At 36.7% G+C, this 20,944-nt stretch overlaps 1 protein-coding gene across 1 annotated transcript in view; it reads left to right on the forward strand.

Moving 5' to 3' along the window:
• Far1 (fatty acyl-CoA reductase 1) overlaps nt 1-20,944 on the forward strand; it is a 62,273-nt gene that overhangs the window by 13,622 nt on the left and 27,707 nt on the right. The window contains exons 3-4 of the mRNA XM_028768036.1: nt 11,988-12,181; nt 14,344-14,519. Coding sequence (XP_028623869.1) covers nt 11,993-12,181; nt 14,344-14,519 — 365 coding nt within the window. The 5' untranslated portion in view covers nt 11,988-11,992. The remainder of the gene's footprint in view (nt 1-11,987; nt 12,182-14,343; nt 14,520-20,944) is intronic.

Consider the following 20,944-nt stretch of genomic DNA (forward strand, 5'->3'; position numbering starts at 1 on the left):
AATATTATCTTTAACACTTGTCCTCAGAATTCAATTCATCTTCATCTTTTTCTTCTTGGATATTGAACTGCAAAAAACATTAGCCAAGTTGGGTGAGAGGATCCTATAGCCATAGCCATAGCTTGAGGCACCATTCATTCAAAAACCATTAGCATGCTTGCCATCGTGAGGTAGTGCTTATGTCTTGAGTTTGGGCTGTCTTTAGATTACTTGTCAATAAAAAGTTATACTGTAGTGACTTCTGACTGTCAAAAAAGATGAGAGATTTTCTGCCTGGACATTCAAATTCTGGTTGTGAACACGTTGGCAGCTCTGTAAGCAGTCTAACTAGCCTGAGGTTACTGTGCTGTAAAAGAACCCAGGCTACCTTGTTGGAAGAGGCAATGACATTTAAGATCAAGAACCAGGGCTGTTCACTTGGCATTTGGTTTTTGGAACTTTTTCTAAATTCCTGTGAGAGAATTTAGTGGTTGTTATAAAATACTTTGTCAAATAATGATATAAAACCAGATTACTATTTTTTCTGCATCTGCTGCTATTTACTGAGAATTGGTGACATACAGATGTATAATCTATAAGCACATGTACCCAGATGATGTATTCTGTGTTCCCAACCTTCTTGTGATCTTTCATCTTTGGTATGTAAAACATTGTTTCTCCTATTCTTTCTTGTGCTTGTTTGAAAAGCTATTCCAACTGTAAGTATTTAGAATGTATTTTTGTAGCTGAAGCTGTCTTCCTGTGTGTTGGGAAGAATGCATATTTATCTTGACATGAAGCTTAGGCATCTTTAGAAGGCCATTTGCCTAGGGCCTTAATTATAGTCACCATGACATTTGGCCTTCTATCAGTTTCTTAAGGTGATGGTTACAAGTCTTCATACAGTTGGCTCCTTATTTCAATGAAAATTTATTGTCTTGCAGTTCTGGAGACTGGAAGTATGAGATAAGTGTGGGGAGAGCCATGCCTGGCTTGATGCTATATAACTCCAGTTATTGACTTTGTTAGATGGTGTTCTTCTTGTGTTAGTAGTAGGGTGTTTCTAGACTGTATGTTTGAAGTGTGGTGCTTTTTTTCATTCATGCTTCATTTTCCTGAATGCTTGTGAAATACTAGAAATTATTGTTTAGAACATGTCTTGGCAAACCATGGTCTGAAAATGGTGGCTTTAAGTTTTACTGAAACATAGTCCTGCCATTTTGTTTATTCTCTATTGCTGCCTAGTCCATGTACATTACTGTAATGAAATATCTGAGACTGAATAATTTATAAAGAAGAATTTATTTAGCTTAAAGTTGAAGGCTCAAGGGGCTGCATATGGTGATATCTTCCTTGTTTACAAAGTCCCAAGGTTATTATATGACAAGAGACAGGGAATGTATGTGTATCTGTATCCTTTGCCCCCTCTAACCCCAACCTTAAGCCATCAGTTTTCAGTCAAGGGAGGGGGCTCCATTTGATGACCTCATTACCTCTCAAAGACTACCTCTAAACATAATAGCTGGACAAAATTTCTATTCCCTTAATAATTCACAGTGGAGATTAACCTGCAGCATGAGTTTTGATGGGATGACAAACAATTTCAAACACAAACCACTTTATGCTATAATAGAAGTTGCAAAGTTGTTTCTGAGCAGTGGGTCACACAACTGAAAATAATTTACTCTTTAGCCCTTTATGGAAGTTTTTGCTTACCCATGGTTTAGAACATTTTGGGTTTCTTCCTCTTAGAGGATATTTGAAACTATTTTTCATTTAGTTTTTTTTTTTTATAAGATTTACTTTGTTTTTAATTGTGTGTGGGGGAGTGGGCGGGGGGTTATATGGGTAATGGGTATGTGCAGCTAAGTGCTAGTGCTGCAAGGGCCAAAAGCATTTGATCCCCGGGGGCTGAGTTCCAGGGGTTTGTGAGCTGTCCAGTTAGTGGTGGGAACCCATCTCTGGTTCTCTGAAGCCAGCTCTAGCTTACATCTGACTTTTAAGTCACACAACCTAAGGAATGTTAAAAGGTCATTTAGCTTAACTATCTTGCCTGTCTGCTGCTGACAGGAGATCTTTCAGTTGAGGTATAGAAAAACAAAATAAGCATAATTAAAGAATTAATGCCAAACCAGCATTGCACATGCTATGCTATACACAAGTATTGTACCAGATTGGGAGCTTAAAAATGAGTAAAGACAGATTACAGGTCAATGGTGTTGACCTATAATCCCAGCTGCTAGGGTGGTTGAGGCACAAGAATAATAAATTTAAGCCTATCTGGACAATTTAATAAGACATCGTCTTTAAATAAATAAATAAATAAATAAATAAATAAATAGAGGGGTGAGAATATAGAACCCTTTCCTATATATGCAGGGGTCTTGGTTGTACACAGGTGTGTGTGTGACAGACAGACAGACAGACAGAATGTGAATGAATGAGAACAGAAATATGTTCTTCTTTGTCCATCTGTTCACCTAACTGTCTCTACTAGTGGGCCTTGACTAATGTGTTTGTATATTAAGTGCGTAGAGGAGCCAGTTTTAATAGAAAGGTAAATAGAGTCAACCTTGAGATAGAGCTTTAGGAGATGGAAACTGATAGAAAGCAGAATTGAGTAGTTAGGCATACATTTTGAGACATTGACATTCAGTCTTTAATTTCTCTAAATTGGTAGAAGGAAAAATACAGAAAAGCTAATTCCCTGCATCCCCATTTTATAATTACAGATACCTTTCTTCAGAAGCAGCATTTCCAAATTTTTGGTTCTTCCTCAAGAAATAATCCATAAGAACATGTATACATTTAAGAAATTCCTTTTCCAGAAAAGTAGTATCAATGTATTACATTTTTAGTGTTTTAAAGTAAGATTTGGGGAGAAGCAGGAGAGATGGCTCAGCAGTTAAGAGTACTGGGTTGGCTGGGCGGTGGTGGCGCACGCCTTTAATCCCAGCACTTGGGAGGCAGAGGCCGGTGGATTTCTGAGTTCGAGGCCAGCCTGGTCTACAGAGTGAGTTTCAGGACACCCAGGGCTATACAGAGAAACCCTGTCTTGAAAAACCAAAAAAAAAAAAAAAAAGAGTACTGGGTTGCTTTTCAGTGGACTTGGGTTTGATTCTCAGCACCCACATGGCATCTCAAGATCATCTGTAACTCCAGTTCCTGGAGATCCAGCACTCTGTTCTGACCTCCATAGGCATTACATGTAAGCAGTTCACTGATAACATATGTCGTCAAAATACACACACATTAAAAAAAAAACTTTTAAAAGATTATTAAATGTTTTAATTTATTATTTTAATATTTTTTAAAATATTAAATATTTTTATAAATTTTATTAGAATTTCATACATGAATACAATCTATTTTGATAATATTCACGCAAGCTGCTTCTCCTTCTAACTGTTCCCAGATCTACCCCCAGCCAACCCCCTTCCAAATTCATGCCTTTTTTTTTTCTCCTTAACTCACTAGTTTCAGTTTGTGGTGTTTTATATATTCAGTGGGTGTGAAGCCATCCACTGGAGTATGGTCTGTCTACTAGGATCCACACCATTAAAGAAAGCTTACTTTTTCTCCCCCAGAAGCCAAGAGCTGTCAGTAGCTCCTCAGCTAGGAGTAGAGGCTTTTCCATGCTTTAATGATAAGTGGCTTGATCTTTGCAGGTAACCACAGCTGTGAGTTCATACATGCAGCAGTCCTGTTGTGACACTGTTTTGGTCTGGTCCTCCTGGAACTCTGGCTTTTCAAGACTTGTTATCCCTTTTCTGACACTCTCACAATATGCCTGGCTCTTATACTATTCTCTCCCCAGAACCTAACACTAAAGTAATGGTCTCTACTGAAAATGCTGGCTAGTCCCTAATATTCCACACAAAAACAAAACACAAAACAAACCCTGAACCATGTGGGGAAGGGATATGATATTGATGTCATCTTGGGTTATTTAATCTTGAATACTACTTTATACCAATATATTCAGTGCCAAACCACTTTATTCTTAAATACAGAATATACCACCAGAGGAACATTTTAAGTTTTACCTGCTCCTCTGTAAAAGTGGACGTTAGTGTTTTGCACTTTGCTGCAGTGGGTACAGCATTTTCACACATATGGAAAGAACTGGGGGATACTTTTTAGAAATAGTTTCAAGATCAAGAGGTAATAAGCATTTACATTTTATTGACATTGCCAAATTACATCCCCCCATTAAGATTCTGTTCCTTTTGTATACTTTATTTTAAAAAAGAACAAACCTTTATTAGTTATTGGAAATCTGGTAGATAAAAGTGCATCTTGTTCTATCAGTTAGAGCAATTTGAAACACTGCTTCATGTCACTGTGGATATATTATGTCAGTGAGTAATATCTTTGTACAAGAGGAGTGAATAAAAGAGGGACTATTTTGATACTTCAGTTTCTTTTCATTAAAACTAATCACTATGGGGCTGGTGAGACGGCTCAGAGGTGAAGATTACTGGCTGCACTTCAAGAGGTCCTGAGTTCACTTCCCAGCACCCACATGGTTTCTTACAGCCATCTATAAAGGAGTCTGATGTCCTTTTCTGGCATGCAGGTGTACATGCAGACAGAATACTCGTATATTAAAAAAATACATAGATAAGAAAAAATATTTTAAAAAATATTAAAAAAAAACGAACAACAACAATAAAACAAACACGCAAAACAACAACAGCAAAAATGAACGAATCATTATAAATTATTAAATAGCCTTGCTACTTAGGGGCACAGGACCTCTATCAGCTGGTAGTAAACTTGGGTCAGTTCAGAGAGAGGCCCCATGGTCACTTAGCAGCTTTCAGGAGCAAGAGCCAGTTGAATTAGAATCAGTATTTTAACAGGCTCCCAGGGGTGATTTCTGTGTACGTTAGTGTTTGGAAAGTACTAGTGGAGTGCTCACCTGTGGCTCCCAAGGAGCACACATGAATGATATATCTAAAGAAGAGTGGACATGGGGGGATAAGACATTTACCAGTGGACTGGTAAAGACATTTGAGGTGTTGTAGTGTATAGAGGAACTACAGCAGAAGTCTATGTGGCTTTACCACTTAAGTCTTTCATTTAAGGGTTTTATTTTGTTTTTCTCTGGAATATTAGGGACTAAGTAGCATTTTCCGTAGAGACCATTACTTTACTGTTAGGTTCTGGGGAGAGAGTAGTATAGGAACCAGGCATATTGTGAGTGTGTCAGTGTTTGAGTCAAGAGTTTAGGGGATAGTGATAAATTTGAATGCATTCCCAGAACAGGAACACAAACTTAGTATCTTTGTCTAGGTTGAAGGTCCCTAAGCTTTTTCTATAAAAGGCCAGATAGAGTATTTTAGGCTTTGGGACTATATAACTCTTTGGGACTAGTGGAAGGTAGGCAGGTTGAAATTCTAGGTTGTTTATTGTTATTCCATTAAAATTTATATTGCAAAACCAGGGAATAGTAGAGATTTGGCCTTAGGGTGGTGGTTTGTTGCTCTGTTTAGTGTCTTTGGAGAATTGGGAATGAACTAGAGTGTTGTGCGTAGGTGAACACCCTAACAGTTGATGTACTAAGTAACAGAGTTTTGATTTAAGGTTTTGAGCTCCTTATGAGTTGAGGCTTTGTAAAGCTGTACTTTTCTTTCTTGTTAAAAAGTGCCTTCAGACTGAAGTTCTTGGGCTGGACACAAGTAGTATGCTTGTAGTTAGTATGATTTAAATACTGTTACTTCTAAGGAGGCCTTGACCAGTGGTTCTCAGCCTTTAATAGAGTTCCTCTTATTGTGGTGATCCTCAACCATAAAGTTATTTTTGTTGCTACTTTATAACTGTAATTTTGCTACTGTTATCAATTGTAATGTAAATATCTGATATACAGGATATTTGATGTGTGACACTTGTGAAAGGGTGATTTGACTCCCAGGTAATGCCGCTTACATTAGAATCCACTTAAATGTGGAAGGCCTCATGTAGGACTCCTTAGGAGTGATGATGCAGCTTAGGAATGATATAGGAAATGCTGTATAAAAACTTCTTCAAGTCTAAGCAGATGTTTACAAGTACAGCTTTATCAGTGAATAATCATAAGGCGAGCTCACTCATGTAGTTAACTTGTGCCAAGGAAGTGGAAATAATTAGATCCCCATAAAGCCTACTCTGTGCCCCTTCCTTCCCCCTGAGGTACCCTTGACTTGTGTGGTGTGTGTGTGTGTGTGTGTGTGTGTGTACATTACATAAAGAGAATCTCACAGACTATATTTTTTTATCTGTATTCTTTTGACTAATGTTTGAGAGCTCTTTTCAACTGCATTGCTGTATAAAATATGTTGCTGTAATTATATTCTACTACCAATGGGCATTTGAGATTTTTTAAAGATAATATTGTTTTTGCCCTTGTATGTTTGAAAATGTTCCTAAAGACTGCTGGGAAGCTTTCCAAAGTTATCATACCCATTTTTACTCTATTAGTACTGTATGGTTCATCTCCATTTCTCTGTTTAAAAGTTTCAGACTAGCCTGGGTAAAAGGGCTGCATGTATGGCTGGGTGGTGGTGAGACAAGGCTTTAATCCCAGAATTCAAGAGCCAGAAGCAGGTGGATGATCTCTGAGTTTGAGGCCATCCTAGTCTACAGAGAGTTTCAGGACAACCAGGGCTATATGCAGAAACCTTGTCTTGAAAATAAAGTGTGTGTGTGTGTGGGGGGGAAGCTACATGTATGTATTGTATCTACTAGAGTAGTCTGAGGGGGACACCAGAGCCCTTAAAGAGTGTTTGGGGCTTGTTAATTATTGTCAGCAAGTAAATGAGTAATTCTAGCTTATTTCTCCAAACCTTCATATACTTGATATAAGCCTGGTTTTGCTAAAATCATTGATTTTATTTAACAATTGTTATTGTTTGTATTATTTGTATATCATTAATTGTATTTAACCAATAAAAGATAATGTTGTCTTTTAAATCTTATTACCGAAGCTTAACAATTATACTATAAAATTAATTATTTTTTGAAAAATTACTTGTTTAGTAGTTCAAATGTATCTGATATGGGTGCTGAATTTTGCCTGTATCACCAGGTGACTTAATTTTCTTGAATGTTTTCATATATTTCTCAGTTATTTTGTCAGCAATTTCTATTCATTGTATTCTGTCTTAGATGAGCAGAATACTGCTGACCATGCCAATTGCCATGGATGAGCTATGACAGTTACACAAACTATGCCTTGTGTTTTTCCACAGTGTCAGAAATATATTGAATGTGAAGTTTGCAAGCCATTTAAATATTATCAGCTTATCTTCACCAATATTCCTGGTTTTATTTGAAATTGTGACTCTTACAGACATTATTTGCTAACAATGCAACACTAAAATTACATAATACACTTCAAATAATATTTAGATTACAGAATGTTTTAAAAAGTTAAGGAGTATAAAGGAGCTAAAAACAATAGATTAAATGCAGGTGGCCAGTATTAGGCTCACAAACCAATTGATCGAAAAGTGAAATGTCTGGATACTGTCAAAGTGGACAGTGTTAATTATAGGAGGATTGTGCTGAGCTGAGGACAAAAACAGGACCTTGTTGCCTGGCGATCTTGGCAGAGGCTGGAAGGAAACAGGATTAGTCCTTGAGAAAGTGATGGTTTAGTGCTCCATGCTACAGTCTATGTGTCTTGTTACTGCTTTGATTCATTTCTGTCGTATGTTTTTGGGTCATTTACATGTATTGTTTTTCCTTGGCTTGCTCTAGTGTGTCTTGGTAAATTTAATGTACCAAGTTACTCCTGATATATGGTGGTTGTTGATTTGTATAAATAAGGTACTGGGTTATTCACCTTTATGTTGTTACCTAAATGGAGAAGCTTGGGACAAGGTACAGTCAAGAAGCTGTGGCTGTACAGCTTTCTTCATAGCCATAACTTGCTGGTTTTCAAAAACATTTAAGTCCATTTAAACATTTTCAAAACCAGTGATCTGCATGGGGTTTCCTTGATAACGTGTAAAAATGTGAATTGTACAAGACCTCAGAGCTTATTGTACATTGATCTATTTCCTCTACTGACCTGTTTTTTTGTTACTAGTGTTCCAGTGTATGAGTTTATCTGGGTAAGGTCTTTAAGTAGGTCATATTTGGTAGAACAGGAAATAAATCTACTGATGTTAGTTATGCTTCTTGACAAGTATGATATATTTTTATTAAAATTGATTATGACAATAATTAAATCTACCTGGTGATTTTCCAAGTCCAGTTCTAAGTTTCTTTGTATTTTCCTCCCTGTGATTGGCTACATTTGTAAATGTCTCTCAGAGAGATCTTCAGAAGGTGAAATTGCCTGAACCAGTTAACAGATTTTCACACTACTGCATACTTAAGTTTCCAAAACTATTAAATCTGATTACCCTTCCATTAATACTAGGATATTTGTTAGGTGAATGCAGTTAAAAGTAGTTTATTTTGAATGTAAGTTGCTATTCTAGTCATTCTCTAATTCTTCATGTGGTCACTTTAAGTTTTGTTTGCCTATAAGACCTGCATGTTGTGTGCTTTTACAAATAAAACAGGTTCTGATTAGTAGTAACATTAGCTTAAGTGGCAGACTCTGGATTTGAATTTTTAGTTAAGAATATATCTCAAGTGTAGGTCTGTGCTATGTTTCTCCTAATGAGATTTTAAATGAAAATATTCTTTTTTAAAACAGCTGTTAGAAAACACTTATAGCAAGTAAGCCTGAGTTAATTCCTTGAAAGCAGTGGTAATATTTGGTACACAGCACTTTGTGAGACTTTTAAGTTCTTTTTGCCAAACTTTTGAATCAGAGAATGCAGTGTCACTTGGAGAAACTTCTAATTGCTAAGAGTTTTCTCCCTCTCCTGGAGGGAATGATAATTTTTTGCTGTTCTTAGGAGTGCAGTATCTATCTACTTGCCCATCGATGATAGGAGCTTGCTAAACTCATCCACTAATTCTTTGCAAGTTGTTTCTTGGATTTTCTACCTTTATCTGGCTTGCTGATTTTCAAACATGGTATATCTTTGTTCCTTTTTGTATTACTTATTTTGTAGATGTAGTATTTTAAAACCTTCAATGAATTTGTTTTGATAACTTTATGTGTGTGATCCCTTGTGTTCTTTCTGTAATCCCTTATCTCCTTTCTAACCCTGTTAGTCTTCCATTATAATCCCCTCTGTATGCTCCCCTCTGAGCCTGTATTGTTTTTCTTTCTCTCTCTCTCTTTTTTAAAGATCCATAGAATTTAACTAGGATTATCTGTGACCATGAGTTTGGGACTATTCATCAGCACTTGGTGGGTTTCTTAGTGTGTTCACAACTGAAGACAATACTGTTCCTTCCCCTGAATCCATTAGTACCCAGTAATTCAGCAGGGAAGAGTGATTAACTGTTTAAAGGCTGTCTTGTTTAGACCTGGCAGATAGCCATAGCTGTTATGACATGATGATTGCATTGGCTATGCTATGCCCAGAAGACAACATTTCAACCATCCTCTTCCTGTCTTCCAGTTCTTACTTTCTTTTTGTCCCTTTTCCTTGAAGTTTTCTGAGTCTTAGAAGGGGTATAAATGTGCTGTTGAGGGTTGCACACTTAACCAACGCTTAACTCCTAGCACACTGAGCAGCCATTGTTCTCTACATTCACTACTGTATATTGCAAAGAGAAGTTTCTCTGAATCTTAGAATAGCATTTGTCTGGGTATAAATGTAGATATTTGGAAAACAGCTTGGTGCCATGGTAATTTACTTGAACAACAATAGTAAGTTTCCCCTTTAGTGTCTAAGATGTCTGTAGCCATGGGGTTTTAGATCAAGTTACAGTACCAGATAAGAATTTTCTGTTGTGGAGTAGTCCTCAAATACAGTAAAATAAAAAGCAGTTGGTTACTCCCATGACAGTTATGCACCATTGCATGGGTGACCACATCTTGCTTGATGAGTTGATGTTGCAGATTTTAGGGTTCACGACTGAGTAAGACAGTTGATGATGCCTTTACTCCTCCAGTAGACTGCATAGTACCTTCAGACACAATGAGAGCTTACTAGCAGGGAAGAAGCTTCAAACTTGGTTCTAGCTATCCCTTGTAACTAGTGTATGTAGTGTCTTCAGTAGCAGGGTCTTATTAAAGTAATTCTGGTGGGCAGCCTACACGAGTGGTAAGAGTCTGTATTGTTTGTGAGGCCTTGACCCTAAAGCTTAGCCTATTTCGGTTTTGTCTCAAGCATTCATCTGGATACCCTTCTCAAACACATACAAGTATTAAGGCTGGAACAGTGTTTATATAGGAAATCAGACTGACAGGAGTAGTTGGCTGTTCTATGTGCATGCTTTTTGAGTACCTTGATGACTTCATACTCTGATCCAGCTTGTTGATACTGAGTTTGGTGTTTTCTCCTGGGTTTCATTGAGGAGATGATAAATACAGCTCTGACCTCCTTACAGTACTTTTCTTCTACCATGGCGCCTCTGGCAGTTCATTCTCATCTGTTCTTCTAGAAGTGATTCTGTTTTATTCCAACCCCATTTTGTTCATCTATAGGTTTTTATTTCTATATTTAAAAAAATATTTTTATTGAAATAAAATGACATCCCTCTCCCCCTCCATTTCCTCCCTCCAGCCACTCCCCACTACCCTTTCTCTAACTACTCCCACACACCCCACAACTCTAAAATTGATAGCCTTTTTTTCTTTGATTGTATTTGTTACATTCATATATGTATATATGTGTATGCAAAAATAGATGGAGCCTGTTGAGTCCATTTTAATTGCTTTTATGTTTATGGTTTCAAGGCTGACCAGTCTGCATTGGACAACCAATAAGGGAGAGGATAATTCTCCTTCTTCCGGCATTTAGGAGTTGCCTGTAGTTCTTTGTCTAGGGGTGAGATGTTGCTAAAATTTCCCCTCCCAGGTTAACTTGCCCATTGACAACTACTATTGTTTCAATCTTGTTTATGTAGCCATTTCCAGGAGAGACTGTTTTGTGGCTGACTTCCTGATATTCTGGCTTTTAAAATCTCATCATTCCCCTTAAGTGATGTTCCCTGATGGAGGAACTGTGATGTAGATGTATATGTTGGGGCTGGGCTCCCCATGGTTTGTTGATCTTTTCCTTGTGTACAGTTGTTTTCTATGATGCTCTCCATTTGCTGCTGTAAAGAGAAAAGCCTTTTTGAGGAGTGGTTGCCACATTTGTCTAGGGAAGATGGTTCATACTTTCAGAACCACTTAAAAGTTAGGAGAACCTGGGACATAAAACACATCCATCTGTAAGACTTTTCAGCTTAAATGAGAATAAAGTACTATTGAAGTCTTTCTCTTCTCTGATTGTATTGCATGTCCTCAGGCACGTGTTAATATTTCATTCTATGCATATGGATTTCTAAATAGCGTAGAGCTTGGATTTCAATATAGTGTAGTCTCGTATAGTAACATACTTCACAGATCTTGTACTCACCCCATCACCCCATTTTCTTGTGTCTTTTTTACAACTTTTTTCTTACTATTATGAATGTGTAGAAGAAAGGATTTGATGTCACCTCTTCCTGTTTCAGTGGTTGATGACTGGTGATGTGACACCTGGCAGTGTTATTCAAGCTGAGTGTTTGAGTCTGCTGACATACATTCAGTGTTAGAAATTTCTTCGGGAACAGAGAACCATCATTTAGTTGTATTCAGGGTTTAACAAAGGTTGAATGAATATTTGAGTTCTTACTGTAAGGAAGTTTTAGAGATCTTTTTAATACAATTGTACTAAAGAAACTTGAAGCCAGAAAAGGTGAGTGACTTGTCTGAGGTAATCCAGGAAAGAACAAGTTTTTGAGGGAGCTGCAATCCATTCTTGCCTCCACTGTAGTATAGTCAACCAAAGGTTGGAATCTTCTATTGTCAAAATTCAATTTTGATTTTTGCCAGTATTTTAAATATTTTTGTGGAAACTGGTAGGTTTTTTAGTAAGATTGAGCATACATTTGTAAACTAATGTTTCATGTTTCTCTTACAGTCAAAATGGTTTCAATCCCAGAATACTATGAAGGCAAGAATATCCTTCTCACAGGAGCCACTGGTTTCTTAGGGAAGGTGCTTCTGGAAAAGTTGCTGAGATCTTGTCCCAAGGTGAATTCAGTCTATGTTTTGGTGAGGCAAAAAGCTGGACAGACACCCCAAGAGCGAGTGGAAGAAATCCTCAGTGGCAAGGTAAGTATGGAAGCCGATCATTTGTAAGGGGGATAAAAGTACATGCTTGTGTGTGAATTCTGTGAAGCATTATTAGCTTAGTATATTGCTTCAGTATTCAAAAATAAATCTTAGGAAAAATTGGTAAGTTTCTGCAGTATGCAGTGAACTAGAGTCAGGAAAAGAAAAACAGCTTTCTTTTATGATAGACCAAATTTTCTAATATGGTTTAAAAACTACTCTTTGTTTTGTTTTTTATTTTTTTGTGATAGGAGTTCACTGTGTAGCCTTGACTCTCCTGAAACACACTCTGTACCCCACCATGATTTTGAAACAGAAATAAAGAACATAGACTATATATATATTATTGAGAGTGGAGAAGGCATTACTTACTTAACTGTGCTGAAGACATTTCTACCCTTCAGCACTGTTAACATTTTAGCCTGGATAATATTTTGTTATAAAATACTGGTGTATTATTGGGTGATCAACAGGATCCCTCACCTATATACATTAGGACCCAGTTCTGACAAGTATTTCACATATCACCAAATGTTTCCTAAGGACCAAAACTACCTCAGGTTGAGAACCATTGATTGATAGGAATGCCTCAAGGAAAAGAAACTTGATTGGATGGTGGAGATTCAACTAAAATAGTTGATCATGGGCTATGGGTGTAAATAAATAACTCAGAGTAGTGCTTAACAAGAATATGTGAAGAGGCCCAGAGTTCCATCCTCAGTATCCTCTCAGCAAGTAAAATAGCTGATCATGAAGTATGTTTTAGAACATTGAAAAGGTATCAGTAAACTTAAAGTAGGAAATGGTAGTACTAGGGGGCTTAACCACCTGAAGGTGATATTGAAAAAGAGATAATGGTTGGTAAAGGGAAGATTTAACCATAGACACAGCATGAACATGACCCACCTAGTCTGAGGTATTTAAAAACAACTTGTGGCCCTCTCCTTTCCTTCCTTGCCCCTTAAATATTGATACTCTGAAGATACCTGCCATAGCCTTGATCTGATCTGTATAGGTCCAGTGAAGTAGTTGTGCAGCACCCTCTGTTTTTGTGAGTTGAATGGCTGTTGTTTAAATTAGATTTGGGAATAGTTTTGTATAGTTTGGATTTGGATTCTTTATTGCTGTTGCTATCTGGATGATCTTTCCATTCTCAGGACTATGATCCTTCAGTTATTAACTGTATGTGGTCAATATAATCTATATTGGTTCTGTTTCTCCCTCCCTGAACTCCAGACCCACAGAACACAACCTTTATTAGACCTGTCTTCTGGTATATAATGTAGATGATATGTTGTCACCATTCCAGTGACTGATTTTGAATCTTCAAAAATTCTTTATTTTCAGTGTTTCTAATCTAATGTATTTACTCACTTAACAGATACTGAGATTGTATCTTGTCAGATACTCTATCTAGGGTTTGTATACTGTGCAGAGTAGCTATAGTCCTTTCCCTTCAAGAGTTAGCTTGTATCCATCCCCCGCCTCCCCCCAATAAAGTTAGTAGCTAAATCTAGTTGCTATTACTTTCTAAAGTGTATGTTACTTTCTTAAATGTATGGGGTTTGTTTTTTTTTTCATCTCATGCAGTAGCACTATTCTGCTTTTGAAATGTTAGGATCTTCTCTTTCTTTTTCTTTTGTCCCTATCACTCACTCATGTGCCTGCAAGTCCTGTTGATCCTTTAGGTTTCTAGTTTAATGTCACTTCTTTCAAGAACTACCTGTAACTCTTAACTCCCAGAGATACCGCATCCTTTCAGGCCTCTGAGCACTGCACTCAGGTGTATAGACATACACACATGTAACTAAACATTGAAAAATATTTTACAAGAGTCAGGCAATTAGTTGGGAGCATCGGAGTGTGAGACTATTATTGTCCAGATGCCTGTTATTTCTTAAACCTATTCTAAATCATAAAGCAGGCCTACTTTGCCAGAGCATGGACAGTTAGTGTTTGTGTTGCTGACTACCATCTGTTTTTTTTTTTTGGAGCACTTCTTGAACTCGCAGTCTTGACTCTGTGTCTGTAAGATGAGCTGTCTTCTGTGCTGTATGAAATCTAAAATGTTAAAATAACTGTCTTTGGTGGGGAAAAGGTTTACAGTAGGCTTTTGAAAGTAGAAAAAACTATCATAGAATAAATATCTTCCCATTTGATAGCTTTTCGACAGGTTGAGAGATGAAAATCCAGATTTTAGAGAGAAAATTATAGCGATCAACAGTGAACTCACCCAACCTAAACTGGCTCTCAGTGAAGAAGATAAGGAGATCATTATAGATTCTACAAATGTCATATTCCACTGTGCAGCTACTGTAAGATTTAATGAAAATTTAAGGTAAGTACAGATACTTGCTAGCATTTGAATTTCATGCTTTATAGACATAATGTTAATTCCTCTTTTTATTGAAATTGTTTTGAGAGTGTTATGGAACAGTGATATGTTAATAGTGGCTTTTGATGAACAGAATTCTTTTTTGTTGTTGTTGTTATCACTTTGAAATGAAACGTAGAAGATAGCTAGTATATGGAAAATAGCTAGTATATATCAATTAGAAAACCTTGCCATGACTTTATGAAGTAGGATATAGGCAAGCAGTGAACTAGAAGAAAATAGAATGTACTTGGGTAAGAAGGTAGGAACAGTTTATTCAGTAGCTGTTTTGGTTACCTTTTCATGAAGTATCAGAATCCTTTATGCTTCCACTCTATATACACTATGTATTTCAGAACTGTAATCAAAATTAGGTTCAAGTTTTGCATACTAAGAAATGGCTTGTATGTTATAGTCACTTTGTTTATATTTGAAAAACTCTGCTTTAGTGACATTGTTAAGGGATAAGGTACTATCTAAAGTTTAATTTAAAACCTAATTTGAACTTCAGAATACATCCTGCTTCTAGGGGAAAAAAAAAGACATTCCAAGTGATAAGTATTTTACAAATAAGATGAAGGGCTAGGGAGATGGTTCAGCAGGGAAGAGTACTATCTGCTCTTCCAGAGGACCTGGGTTGATATCCAGCACCTACATGATGGCTCACGGCCATCTGTAACTCATTCCAGGGGATTGGCCGCTCTCTTCTGGCCCCTGTGGACACTAGCATATACATGGTTCACAGACACATATGCAGGTAATACACCCACACACATAAACTAAAAAGAAATCTTTTTAGAAAGTAAATGAATATACAGTTCAAATAATGGCACTTAATTCATAGGACTGTTATTTTTGATGGTGTGTCTAAATACATGATTGAAGTTAATCTCATTATATAGTCTTATACTAGTTTAAGTAATAATGCATTTGCTTTTAGGTTTCAGAATATTTGTGATACCTTCCTCTTCAAAATGCTTAAAAGGCTAAGCTCTGATTGTAAATGGCTTTGACAGTAATCCCCATTTTTTTTTAACATAAAAGTGTAACTCTTAATAATGATTACACTGTATGAGAGCACAATGCCAAGCATTTTGGTGTGTGAAGTTGCTACCATTTCTCTTACAGTTTAGGCTTGTGCTTTACAGCCTTCAGATATTGTTCATTTGTCAGCTTCTGTCCTAACTTTACCTAGCTTATCCTAGGCAAATCCATTTTATTCCTGAGGTGGCTGAGACAACACTATGGAGAAAAGGGAAGACACCTTGGAATTACATACCTTAGTTCTAGTCTTGACCTCACTGTATATTAACTGAAGAGTTTGGACATGTTATTAACCTTGCATTTGAGTTTGCGTATCTATAAATAGGCACTTCTGAGTCTGTACGCCATTGCTTTACTCAACTTTCTTGTGAGCCAGCAGGTGAGACACTTAGGAGCTGTCATGTATTTAGAATCCAGAAGTGACAAAATAATGTCATAATAAATGTAGTATAATCTCATTTCATTAGGTATGTATGCATCATGTATGTTAGGCATACATGTCTTTCTATATTGGTGGTAATTGTTTTTAGCTTTAAATTAACACATTGGATTTTAATGGAATTTGCACTTTCGTCAGTAAGAAAATTTCTTCTTATAATTAATTTTTGAAAGTTTCATATATGTGTACTGTATTTATATCATTTACCCTTTGCTCCCTCCCTCCAGCTATCCCATATTATTACCTCTTCCCCTTCTCAAATTCATAGCCTTCTCCTTTTTACACACACACACACACACACACACACACACACACACACGAATAAATACATAAACACAACTTTCCAAGTTTATTTAGTGTTGTTCATATTGTATATGTTTTTAGGACGGACCTGGGAAAGACTAATTTTCTCTCTGTCAGCTGTCATGATAGGACTCTATAAGATCCCCCCGCCCCCATGTTGGTATATTACCTGGTGTCGACATGTTCAGGTTTTGTTGGTACAACTTTCTTACCATATATAGAAGGTAAAGTCTCATATCAGACTTCCTGGTCCTCTGTCTCTTAGAAGTTTTCTGCCCCTCTTCTACAGTGTTCCCTGAGCTTTAGGAGTTGATTATAGATGGATTCAGTTAGGACTAAGGACCAAAAAAATTTTTTTTAGAAACATTTGGATTTTTCCCTTGCATATATATTTGAATACAGATCTAGCATTTCATTTTAAATAATATTATCAAGATTATGAGTATAGTCTCTGATTTTTATTTTAATCAGGCTAACCTTAGTCTGCCTATATGCCTCCAAAAGTTGGGATTACAGGCATACACGACTGTGCTTGTCTATTGCTGACTTTTAGTGAGTCCTTTATTTTTCTTTAGAATTCATTACTATAAAATGGCAAGTTTAACATATTTTCCCCTCATAGTTAATGCTTTCATTATTTTCTTTATACTCCAAAGAAAGTGTTTACATAGCCACCTTAAACCTAGTGTGTTTTCAGGGACTGGTGCATAATAAATACTATAGTTCTTGTCCACTTAAAGGGGGAAATTAAGTACTTTTAAAGGGAAATTTTATTAACAGAAAACATTAATTAAGGTAAAACATCAAAATAACCTTAACATTTCTTGATGACTCCTTTTTATTTTCTTTTATGTACATGTGTGTTTTGCTTGCATGTGTCTATATGAGAGTGTTGGATACCCTGGAACTAGAGTTGGAGACAGTTATGAGCTGCCAGACTGGTGCTGGGAATTGAACCAGGGTCCTTTGGAAGAGCAATCAATGCCCTTAACCTCTGAGCCATCTCTCCAGCTCCCAAAATAACTGCAATAATTACAGGAAGGACCTATATTACTTTTGTGTTCTCTTTGGATTATTATAATTTCTTACACCAGAAAGGCCATGTTAGAAAGCCTAGGTAGTTATTATTTTTCTCTTCTATGTCAAGACATGAATGTCCTCTATCCTAGCCCTAGTCACCACATCATGATTATTTCTGTGAAGCAGATTTAATGGGTGTTTACATTTAAATATTGATAGAACATTAGACTTGGGCCAGATATTCAGAAATACTGGAAATAGCCTATAATAGCCATTTAGGGAAAAACCACTTATAACAAGAGTCGCCATCTGCTAAGCCACAGATATGACATGGTATAAAACTGTTACTACTGAGGGGATGCAGGAGGAGGAGACTCACTATAATCTGTTGCCTTGGAGAGGAACCAAGATAAGTTTATATATAGACTCTTTCACAAAGCCTGGGGTAGGTGCTAATTTTGTTGATATAGAACTAAATGCAGGTAATACTGGACAGCATATGTTGAGAGTTGAGGAGGCAAAGCTCATTAATTTTTAGACATTTTAAAAATATTAAATGGGGAAAAATTGACAGGAATAAAAGGTGAAGAACAGGGGAATAAGTAGTTGCTTAAGTAGTTGGTCATGAGGTCTTGTATTCACTAGATGGGACAGTATCAGTTGCATGGAGAGGAATATTAAGAGGTGAGAAGCCATTATGAGGTCAAAAGCAGAAGAGAGAAAAGAACAAACAAGTAGCTTGGGGAAAATTTATGAGCTATCAGAAATGGAGCAGTTCTGATGAGGCTCTAGGGGGATGAGTATGGAAGTAGATTTCTAAAAGGAGTGAATGCACCAGTTAAGATATAGGAGCAGTGGAGTCGTAAGTGTAATTTTCAGACTTTAAGAATGTACTATGACTAGGAAAATGCTGGGAAGGGCTTGTGGTCGATCCTGGTACTTGTTTGAGCATTTTGTGATGATGATGTTTTTTCTAGTTCTGTCTCTGGCTCAGTCTGAGGTTGTGACCTTTTTACAAGTGCTCCTGTGGGGAGATCTGCCTTTTTCCACCTCTAAAAAGAAAAGAAAACTATAATAACTGGAAAACATGTTTTAAAATGTAGGTTTCTTAAGTGTACTTGACCCAACAGTTTGGAGAATCGTCCCTCCTGATGAGCAGAAACATTGGCTGTACTGAAGAGCTGCTGTGCTTACATTGCTCTTAGAGCCGTTGCTTTGGGTTTACAATTACAGATGCCTGCTTCTAAGTTTGATTTCATTGACCCCTAAACATCTGTCTCTATCAAGTTTATTTTTTAAAAGTGACTTACAATAGTGATAAGAGTTCATTGAGGCTTGTGGGGAGTGAGAAGAGTGGAAAAAGAGATGTGTCAGAATGGCCTGGGAACTTACTTAGGATGTAGTTTCTTGGTCCTCATTTCAATCATTAAAAAAGGTACCTTTATTTTTAGTAACTCCCAAGTATATCTTAGGCTTAGTATAAGCTCTGCAGTAAAGTTTACAAAAACATCAAGTAGATTTTGAATAATTTGGAATATCTATAGGTGACAAATAGGAAAAGCTTATTAGCCATTGAAATGAAATATTTTTGTTTATTAATTTTTCTTTCTGAAGTGATTTTTATGTCCACATTAGGAAAATACCACACAAAACTAGCTTATTTGCTTTTTAGCAAGCCTGTCTTAAGATGCATTTACAATTTCATAAAGCAGAACTTAATTTTATTTCTGTTTACTTTCTGGTCTAAAGAACTCAGCCTGAAGTTAAACAAAATAGAAACTCAGGTTTCCATTGAGTGAGGTTAACAAGCCTGGCAGATAATAAAGTAACGTATGTTATTTTATTATGGCTTCAGGCTTGAGCTCTCAGATACAGAGTGGAGAGACTCAAGGCACAGGATCGTGTCTTTTGAGTTATGCTTCATTTTCTGTGACCTAAAAACTCTGTCGCCATTCTCAGGACAATGCAACAGAATATCCCTTGTGTCCTTTCTCCAGAACATTACTCTTACCCTATTGTTTTGTAAATGAGAAAGAAAATAGTGCATTCTCTAATGCTCTGGTGGATAGTATCCTCTCTGTGAAAGGTCTCTTGTGAGATTTCCATTTGAACAGATGTTTTTTTTTTCTCTTTAGTTGAGATTTGAAATGATTTTAAGACCCCACCCTAGTTTCATTAAAAATGTTTTGTTTTCTTCTAATTTTTCTCAATAGGATCTCAGGTGCAATTAAAAAGAAAAATAAAGTCTAAAGTCATTTGCTTATTTATTTTCCTTTTATGAGATACTCCTTGTTTCTGGTGACCCAGAACTTCTTGTCCTGTCCTTAGGAGCTTGTAATAAAATATTCTCAGTTTCCCAGTATACAATAGCCTCTCTTCCTAAACAATAGCCTCCTTGTCCCTATTATTTTCAGACAGATAGATATCAAAGTATTGCTATACAGTCAGGTAGACTGAATTGTCTGTGACATATTTCTTAAATACTGACAATATGAGCATTTTTGCAAAGTACTCAAAGGCATTTTCATTTTTATAAATGTATTTCACACTTGGTGTGATGCTACATATTTGTAATCTCAGCATTCAAGAGGTGGAAGTAGGAGGATCATAAAATTGAGGTCATCCTAGGTAACATAGGTCGTTCCAGACCAGCCCTGGGCCACATGTCCTATCTTAAAAAGACATACCTCAGTTTTTTGAATCTATGTTTGAATATAACTTTTACTGCTGTGAGCGGACACCATGACCAAGGCAACTCTTATAAGGACATTTAATTGGGGCTGGCTTACAGGTTCAGTCCATTATCATCAAGGCAGGAGCATGGCAGCATCCAGGCAGGCATGGTGTAGGAGGAGCTGAGAGTTCTACATTTTGTTCTGAAGGCAAACAGGAGAAGACTGACTTCCAGGAAGCTAGGAGCAAGGTCTCAAAGGACACACCTACTCCAAGGCCACACCTAATAGTGCTACTCCCTGGGTCAAGCATATACAAATCACAATAACATTTTTACAAAGTCATGAATATTAATTTAATAATTTCACCTTTTAAATTTAGCATAGAAATAATTTACATGTCTGTTTCCCCACCACCACCACTCTTTCTGAGACAGGGTTTCTCTGTGTAACCTTGGCTGTTCTGGAACTCACTCTATAGATGAGGCTGGCCTTGAACTTAAAGAGATCCACCTGCCTCTGCTTCCCCAGTGCTGGGACTTGAGGTGTCACGACCACTGCCTGGTTTCTAATATTTTACATGGTTATATTTTAGTGACTATATGATATTTTGTCATGTTGATACATAATGTGTAATTTTCACTTGGTATAAAAACTTATTTCTTGTTTGAAAAATTAGGCTTAGGGTGAGTTTTTGCTCTGAAAATTAGGTTACTAGATCAATAAGTCCATAATTTCTATAATTACTGGTACTTTATTCTAGTTTCTTTTAGAATAATTGTATTAATTTGTGGTTATAACAAAACTGCTCTGCCAGTTTTACCACTCAGTAGTGTTGAGTATTCCAACCTGTCACTCCCTCTACATATATGTGTGTGTGTCTGTGTATCTGTGTGTGTATGCGTGTGTAT

This window comes from Grammomys surdaster, unplaced genomic scaffold, assembly GCF_004785775.1.
Source record: "Grammomys surdaster isolate TR1022 unplaced genomic scaffold, NIH_TR_1.0 184, whole genome shotgun sequence".
In the NCBI taxonomy this organism is placed as follows: Eukaryota; Metazoa; Chordata; class Mammalia; order Rodentia; family Muridae; genus Grammomys; species Grammomys surdaster.